This window comes from Plasmodium reichenowi, chromosome 8, assembly GCF_001601855.1.
Source record: "Plasmodium reichenowi strain SY57 chromosome 8, whole genome shotgun sequence".
Classification (NCBI taxonomy): Eukaryota; Apicomplexa; class Aconoidasida; order Haemosporida; family Plasmodiidae; genus Plasmodium; species Plasmodium reichenowi.
The window spans coordinates 347,115-357,192 of record NC_033653.1 but is presented as its reverse complement, the minus strand read 5'-3'; the positions used below and the strand labels follow the sequence as shown (position 1 = coordinate 357,192).

At 18.4% G+C, this 10,078-nt stretch overlaps 2 protein-coding genes across 2 annotated transcripts; one reads left to right on the top strand and one right to left on the bottom strand.

Annotated features, from left to right (window-relative positions):
* Nucleotides 1-2,828: 2,828 nt before the first annotated feature.
* PRSY57_0809600 (protein phosphatase, putative) lies at nucleotides 2,829-5,332 on the top strand (the record flags this gene model as incomplete). The annotated part of the gene is made up of 4 exons (XM_012907035.2): nucleotides 2,829-2,865; nucleotides 3,450-4,752; nucleotides 4,919-5,093; nucleotides 5,204-5,332. 4 exons carry the CDS (start codon nucleotides 2,829-2,831, stop codon nucleotides 5,330-5,332), a joined length of 1,644 nt encoding a protein of 547 aa, XP_012762489.1.
* A 1,055-nt stretch (nucleotides 5,333-6,387) lies between these two features.
* PRSY57_0809500 (ABC1 family, putative) lies at nucleotides 6,388-9,201 on the bottom strand (the record flags this gene model as incomplete). The annotated part of the gene is made up of 1 exon (XM_012907034.2): nucleotides 6,388-9,201. One exon carries the CDS (start codon nucleotides 9,199-9,201, stop codon nucleotides 6,388-6,390), a length of 2,814 nt encoding a protein of 937 aa, XP_012762488.2.
* Between the last annotated feature and the right edge of the window lie 877 nt (nucleotides 9,202-10,078).

The following is a 10,078-nucleotide window of genomic DNA, read 5'->3' as shown; positions in this document are numbered from 1 at the left end:
AGAACTCATATATTAAATATTTGAAAAAAAAATTTTCTTTTCTTTATTTTTTTTTATTTTTTATAATTTTTTTTTTTTGAGTGACTAAAAAATATTAACATATATATATTATATATATATATATATATATATATATATTTATTTATATACATAATTAATCTTGTAAATGGTTCTTCAATATAATATATTAATATAAAGACAGAGAAAATTATCTAACAAATAATATAAATAACAATAAGAAGGTTTTTACATATTATATTGAATATAATATTAATTAATATATTTATGTTTTTTATTTATATGTATATATTTAACATTATTATTTTGAATTACAAAATATAGATGTAATATCATTTTATATTGTTTTTATATTATATTTCATTATTTAAATATATCATATGTATATATGTAATGAAAAAATATATACGTATAAATAATTTTATTTATATATTAAAATATTATATATATATATATATATATAATACAAATATTATATATTTCTCATTCCTTATAAATTTAAATAATGTGCGCATCTTAATATATATAATAAAATTAAAAAGAAAAAGAAGATATACATAAGTGAAAATGTACATTATACCAAAAAAAAAAAAAGAAGAAAATAAAGTAAAATAATAAATACGAATATGATGTAACAAAAGTATATTAGTGTGTATTACCATATTAATACATTCGGATGAATTATTTGTAAATGTAAAATTTTATTTTATTTTTTTTTTATTTTTTTTTTTTTATTCAAATAGTATTAAATTTTTTTTTTTTATAGCTTCAATTTTTATGGTTTCAAAATATGAAATAAATATATACACTTATAAGTGTTCCATAAGTATATACATGCATATATCTATTTTATTTTATTTTTTTTTTTTTTAATGATCATATTAGTTCTTAATTATTATATAAGAAGCAGAATTAAAAATTAGGGGAATCAGAGAAATACAAAAAATAAAAAAGTTTAATATATATATATATATATGTGTGTGTATATTAATATATATCGTATATTTGTACAACATTAAAAAATCTATATCTATATATCAAGTTGTAATTATATAATATGGTTATCTATCGTTCTTTTATGATACGGGATATATGTATATGTTATTGTTTTTCATTTTTCAATTGACAATCTGATATGAAATTTTAAATTATATACACATATATAAAATATATATAATATACATATATATATATATATCATACATTTATATAACATACATATATATGTCTTACATTTATATAACATACATATATGTGTCTTACATTTATATAACATACATATATATATCTTACATTTATATATCATATATTTATATAACATACATATATATATCTTACATTTATATATCATACATTTATATAACATACGCATATATATATCTTACTTTTATATATCTTATATTTATATATTATACATTTATATAACATACATATATTTTAAATACATGTACCTATTTCGCCAAAGGACATTTAATAGTATATCTATTGTATATTTTCAAATAAAATATTTTTCTAAGTTATTATTAAAATAAAAAAAAAAAAAAAACAAAAAAAAAAAACAAATATATATATATTTTTTTATACATACATATATTTTATTTTTTTTTGCGCTTATTTGAAATATCCCTTCATAAGTGTTACACTGAACAATACTTTTGAATATGTATAAAAAAAATATAAAAAACAAAAACGATGATAAATCTATAAATAAACCGATAAGTGAAAATAATGAGAAGAAAAGGACCCATATGGATATAGGTAAAAGAAGAAGAAAAGAAATATATTATATATTATTTTTTTTTTTTAATGTATTCAAATATATATAATGTGTATTCAGAAATGCACATTAATACGTATAAATAAATATATATATATATATATATATATATATATGTAACATTTTAATATTTTTTATATATTCATAATATATACAATATATTCATATATATATATATATATATATATATATATATATATATATATTTTTAAACATTAATATTTATTTACATAATTAGAAATGGATAATATAAAATTATATATTAAAAATATATATATATTATTAAATGCATATATAATTATGTACATATATATGAAAAGAATATGTATTTATTTTTTTACCCATGTTTTATATTCTTTTTATATGCATATATTTAATATCATGTATATATATAATATTTAATTGTGGCTAATTTTTCATTAAAAAAAAAAAAAAAAAAAAAAAGGAAAACGGAAAAATATATATATTTCTTCTTAATATATATATATATATATATATATTTATTTATTACACATACGAAATGTATGTACCTTTTTTTTTTTTTTTATTTTGTAATTATTAATGTAAATGAGTATTTTTTATTTAGTGTATTTCATTATTAATTTGTAAAATATATATTACAATTTCATTGCATTATTAATTTATATTTACATATTCTCTCTCTCTCTCTCTCTCTTTCTCTTTCTCCTTCTCTTTCTCTCTTTTATGTTATTTTTTTTTTTATTTTTATTTTATTTTTTTATTTATTTTTTGTTAAGATGGTTACATGTTTTTATTCCGTATAAATTGTTATTTTGTATGAATATATATATTTCAAATATATATTGAATATATTTGTTTGTTTAAATATTTTTGTTAATAAATTTATATTATATATTTATTATTTTGTAAATTTTATATTTTTGTGTTTGGTTATTATAATATATCCGTTTTTATATGTTAGTTGTGATGAGTGTTTAATGTTATTTTTTTTTATTTTTTTTTTTTATTTTTATTATGATGTGTTTTTTATTGTGAAAAAGGAGATAAAGACATGGGTACATGCATCTCTTTTCTTAAAAAAAATTCTGGTAATATATGTGTTCATAATATACAAAGAGAATATATATATATATATATATATATATATATTTTTTTTATGTGTATGCTTATGAGTACATGTATATATAAGTACATATGAAATATAATATGTCTTATATATTCATAATGATATATATCATATAAATATAACGAAAATATTTTTACAGACCTTGTCTTTACATGAAAATATATATGATATGTGTATAATTTTTCCATATGATGTTAAAGTTGTCTAATAAATTATACCGTTACTTTTTTTCTTTTTCTGTTAATTTTGTGCATTATAAATATGACATGTATAATATATTCGTGTACACACAACATTATTAAAAAAGAAAAAAAAAAAAAAAAACAATTGCATAAATATATATTAATAAATCGAAAGAATAACAATATTCCAAGCATTTTTTTGATTATTTTGTTTTTTATATACGTTAATAATATATATAATTCTTTAATATATATATATATATGTGTATACACTTTGTTTAACAATTTTAATAGTACAATTCTTTTAAAAAATTATTATCATATATATGTATTAATTTTTTTTTTTTTTTTTTTTTTTTTTTAGTTAAAGAGAAAAAGAATACTAGAAGAAGACTCTCAATAAGCACTAAAATTGATTTGCCGGATGACACTGAAGAAATAAAAAGAAGCATACAAGAATTAAAACACAATGAAGATAAATTTAAGGAATCATCTGAAAATGTGACAACAAGAAGAATAAGCGAAAATGAAGTACAAGAAGAGGTTGAAGGAGAAGAAGATGAAGAAGAAGAAAGAAGAAAAAAATTAGATAAGAAGAAACGAAGTTTAAAAAATCGTTCCTCAGTAGCTGGAGTAAGAGCTTCTCATTTCCAAGAAGATTTTGAAAAGAAGTGTGTAAAAATAAAAGGTTCTGTAGAGAAATTGCATGAAAATGGTATTGGATATGTTTGTAGGAAAGGGTTAAAACCAGAAAGTCCTAATCAAGATGATTTTATTATTATAACTATGGAAAACCTAGCATTATATGCTATTTTTGATGGTCATGGACCATATGGACATGATGTTTCTAATTATGTACAAAAAGAACTACCATATATGATTATTAAGAACGAAAATTTTTTAAAAAATCCAAAAGAAGTTTTTACAAAAGCCTTTCTAAATATTCATGAAAATATTGAAAGAACTACAAACGCATATTTAGATTCTTTTACAAATAAAAATAGTAATAATAAGTTACATATAAATTCTAATTTTGTTATAAATGATCAAGCATTAGAAAGTATGCAAGGATATAATAATTATACCGATAGCGATACTAATAGTGATGATAGTTATGATTATGATGATACTATAGAAGACGATGAAGATGAAGAAGATGACGAAGAAGATGAATCCAATGATAATAAAGATGATGATCATGAAGAAGAAGAAGAAGGAGAAAGTAATAGTAGTATTGATGATGAATTTAATAAAGAAAATAAAAAAACAAAAAAAGAAAATGATCCAGATGTTAAAGAAGAAAAATCATTAACTACAAGAAAAAAGAAACAAAAAAAAAAAAAAATGAAAAAAAGAAAAAAAAGAAAAAATAAAATATTCTTTGATAGTACTATGAGTGGTACTACAGCTACTATTATTGTTCATTTGTTCAAAGAAAAAAAATTATATGTAGCTTATGTAGGAGATTCTAGAGCTGTTCTTGGAAAACGAAAAAATGGATCAAAGCAATTATCAGCAGTAGAATTAACCAAAGATCATAAGCCAAATTGTGCTGCTGAAAAAAGAAGAATTTTAAGTTCAGGAGGACAAGTAATGAAGTTAGAGGGTGATATACCGTATCGTGTTTTCATAAAAAATAAATTTTATCCAGGATTAGCTATGTCAAGGTAAAACTAAAATAAATAAAATTACAATAAAATTGTAAAATGTTAATGAATTTGACCATATATATGTATATATATATATATATATATATATATATATATATATATATATTTATTTATTTATTTATTTATTAATATATATTTATTTTTTCTTTTATTGTTTATATAGAGCTATAGGTGATACCATTGGACATCAGATAGGAATAATAGCTGAACCAGATTTTATTGAAGTAAATATAAATGAGGATGAAGACATACTAGTTCTCATTTGTAGTGATGGTGTATGGGAATTTATATCTTCAGAAGAGGCCGTTAATTTAATATATGAATTTGGATATAACAATGTAAGAATATGTAGTTTATTTATTAATATGTTCATTATATTATAATTATATAAAAATAGTATTGTTAAAAAAAAATTTTATGCTTTTTTTTTTTTTTTTTTTTTTTGAAGGTTCAAGATGCAGTTGAAAATTTAGCAAGGGAATCATGGGATCGATGGTTAAACGAAGAAGAAAATATTGTGGACGATATCACAATACAAGCAATATACTTATCCGAAAAATCGAAAAATTTAAAATAAAAAGCACAATATATATATATATATATATATTTGTATATGTATGTTTATATGTGTATACATAAGTATTTAGCACCATATATGGAATATACATTTTGGACCGTTAAAAATAAATAATCATTATGGTTTAATTTTTTTTTTTTTTTCTTTTTTTTTATTATGTATTCAATCTACATTATTTGTATATATAACATATATATATATATATATTTCCCTTATTTTTTAATGTAGTAGTTGATAGTTTATATATATATATATATATATCCGTCAGAAATTATAGAAAGAAATTATAAAATTTTATTTTATAATTTTTTTAAATAAAAAATAAACAAGTTTATATATATATATATATATATATATATGTAATTATTTTTTTTATTTTTTTTATTTTTTTTTTTATATTATTCTTTCATTAATTTATAAAAAATTTTCACAATTTACACATATGTCATTTCATAATTTTTTTTTTTTTTTTTATTAATGTTATGATTTCCTTTTTATGTTATAATATCCGCCTATGTATATATATCTTACATATGTAATTCTTTTTTTTTTTTTTTTTTTTTTTTTTTGAAATGATAAAACATTATTATTAATTATTCTATTCTTATATTATTTTTACAATAGATGTCTTTAGGCTTTCACATTTTTTTTTTAATTGCTTTAAAAGGGTTCATTATTATACTTGAATTAATAATATCATATATATATATAAATAAATATATATAAATATCTTCAATTGAGTATACAAAAAAATAAAATAAATATTCCAATATTTATATATTTATATAGGTAACAAAAAAAAAAGGAGGAAATATAATATATATATATATATATATATATATATATATATATATATATGTAGAAAGACGAATTATATAAAATGAATATAAATATATGAATTTTAAAAAAATTGAATGTTTTAATTAATGAGGCGTATAAAATGTTAAAAATAAAATTTAATAAATATTATATATATATATATATATATATATATATATATATGTATGTATGTGTGTATATATACACAACCTTTGTACTAAGACGATATAGCATATTTATTGCTTGTCAATGTTTGTGTTTACATAAGTATCATCTATAGTAAATCTATAATTTTGGTATATGGAATTAAAAATTTGTGCAGCTCTAACCTTTGCTTTTAACTTCATACAAATTAAATAACAACCTGATAATTTTCTATGCAAAGTATATATTTCTGACCTCGGTGGTACTAATCTATTATATATAATTTTAGGTAAGAGATTATATATTTGTTTAGCTATATCCCTATGTCCAAAATCATATATATCCGTTTTAAATGGTTCTCCAACTAATATAACTGATTTAATATGTGATGTTTTCATTTCTTGATTTTCTTGACCATTGAAAAAATTTAGCATAAAAGAATAATGATATATTTTTGATTGATCTTCTTCTATCGATGCTTTAACTAACCTTAAGTATTGATCAACAAATTCATTTTTATAAGATCGTGTAGCTCCAAAATCGATTAAGCATAATTTATCTTTTTCTATATCATATAAGAAATTTCCGAGATTTGGATCCGTATTCATAACTTTGAATACAAATAATTCATGTAAGCATAAATATAGTATACGTTGACCAATTGAATCTCTTATAGGTTGTGGTAATTTCTTAGAAACTTCATCTAAAGTAATCCCATTAACATATGATGTCACTAGTACATGTTTTGTAATATATTCTGGATATATTGATGGTACATAAAAATATTTACTGTTTTTAAATATCTTTTTAAAAAGAGCATAATATTTTGCTTCATTAATATAATCACACTCACATTTCAATTCCTTTTGGATAACATTACATAAATTTTCAATATACAAATTTTTTAATATAAGATTTGTATATTGATTAATAAATAATAAATTTTTTATATCACTATCTATTGATTCATATACTCCTGGATATTGTATTTTCACAGCAACTTTTTTTTTTTTATTTATTATAGCGTCATGTACTTGTCCTATAGAAGCACTTGCAAATGGTTCATAATTAAAATAATCAAATTTTTTTTCATAATTTTCTCCAATCTCTTTTTTTAATACTTGTATTAATTGATTCTTAGGCATAATATCAGCAGAATTATGAACAATTTTTAAAGCTTTTATTAATATAGGTGATAAATATTCATCTTGTAAGCTAATCATTTGTCCTAATTTTAAAACTACACCTCTCATTTTGCTTAAGCCGTTTGCCAAAATTTCTGCATTTTTTTCATTCATTATTATATTGCTATAATTATTATCCTCATTTACATCATCATTCATTCGATTATTATTATGATTACTGTATTTATTTACATTTTTATTTATTATTTTATTTTTTATATATTCTATACTACTATTTTTTGCAATATCAAAAAACACTTTACCAAAAACAGATGCCCTACTTAAGGGTGACACAGGAACTTTACTTGTACGAAAATTCTTTTTTTCTGATTCATTAAGATTAATTATTTTTTTATCTAACATTTTTATATCATACATAAAATCATTTTCTTCTACCATTTTTATATTACTACATAGTTCGTTCCCATCTGAAATGACATGATCTTTTGTTTCCACGTTTATATTGTTCGTAACATTATTATCATGATATATCGTATTATTATTATTATTATTATTATTATGATTATTTTGATTAGTACCATTATGTATTATATTGTTATTATGATTTATTTTCTTATCACGATTTTCTTTTTCCTTTTGATTATTATTTTTTTCTTCATTAAAATGTTTTCTTTCCATCTTATCATATACATTATTGGATGATGCTAATGTACTCATAAAATATTTCTTTTCCCTCTTGAATAATTCCCAAGTTTTGAATATATTACCATTCATATGTTTTGTTTTTAAACTAATATTCCTTTTTTTATTATGGTTTATATGTTTATATGAAAGAGTTGTCATATTATATTTATTAGGTATATCCATAATATATTTTACATTCTTTTCAATAAAATCATGTTTATTATAATTCCATATTGTCTTTTTGTCATAAAAATGGGGATATGTATCTCCTTCTTCACCTTTTAGCTTTTCTTCTTTATTATGAGTTGCATGTTCAACATCAGTTATTTTCGTTTCATTGTTATTAGATGTATTATTTAATGAATCTTCATCCTTTAATAAATAATCTATGTGCCCTAGGTCCACACTTTTAAATATATATTCATTTTCATCATTATCATATTCATTAATATTTTTATTTTTATAAAATTCTTCTACATTTTGATATTTCCAAAATATTTTAAATGGTAACGCGTGTATATATTTCATATTATTATATATTAAATAGAAAAAAAGAGATTCATTTTTTATAATATTTTTTAATACCATACTTATGGTATCACATTTGTCAAAGTAATAAGATAAATCATTTATTATATTATAAAAAACATTCTGAATTTCTTTTTCAATAAATATATCATTTTCATTTACATTTATTATAAGGCGATAATGATGTATGATTTTATTAATATCTAATAACGTTAAGTTTTTTTTTTTTTTTTTTTTTTCTCCCTTTTTTTCTACTTTTTCTTGTTGATTTTGACGATTAATTATATCATTTATTACTTTCTCATTTTTTGTGTTCAAAATGTAGGACCATTTAAATATTTCAAAAGGTGTTGTTGTATGAACAGATACACAACCTTCCCTATTTAAGTGACCAATGTTTTTTTTTTCGATGTTCAAATGGTGTTTATTATTTTCCTTACCATTATTTTTAAATTTTTCAATTTCACGATGACTCATATAATATCTCTTCTTATTTGAAAGAAGAAAAAGGTGTAGTTTCTTCTTTTTTATGACAAACGGGACTCTCATATTTAAATAAAAACAAAACAAAAAAATAAAATAAAATAAAATAAAATAAAAATATATATTTTTAAAATATTAACATATATATGTATAATATATAAATATATTATTATATATATATATATATATATATATATAAGAAATAAACAAAAAAATGAACCTATACACAATTACATTTAGGAAGCTTTTCTTATATAACTCGTGAGAAAAAAAAATTACAAAATTAAAAGAATAAATAAATATACATATAGTATATATATATATTTTATATCTATAAAAAAATTAATTGTGGAAAAGCAGATAAATTTTAAGAAAATTAATGGAAGAAATATATATATATATGCTTATATGTACTTAAAATATAAAGGCAATTTATATTTTTTTGTATATATGATTACACATTAATATTTATTTTATTTTATTTTATTTTTTATTTTATTTTTTTTTTTTCTTTATCCCTTAATAATTTTTAGTATACATTTTTTAATTTTCTTAATTGAATCTTTTCTTTTTTAATTCAATATTTGAATTTTTTGTACCATATTTATTTTTTTTTGGTTTAATTTATAGTTCACGTAATACTTGCATCATATATATATATATATATATATATTTAATCTTATTATTTTATATATTTTTTATATATTTTTTATTTATTTTTTATTTATTTTTTATTTATTTTTATATTTTTTTGTGTTTTCATTTTTATATGTTGTATTACACAAAAATGCCTTGTTGAGGTGTACTGAATGGTATTTTAATACTTATGAATAATATTACATTATAGCAAAAAAAAAAAAAAAAAAAAAAAAAAAAAAAAAAAAAAAAAAAAAAAAAAAAAAAAAAAAAAAAAAAAAAAAAAAAAAAAAAAAAAAAAAAAAAA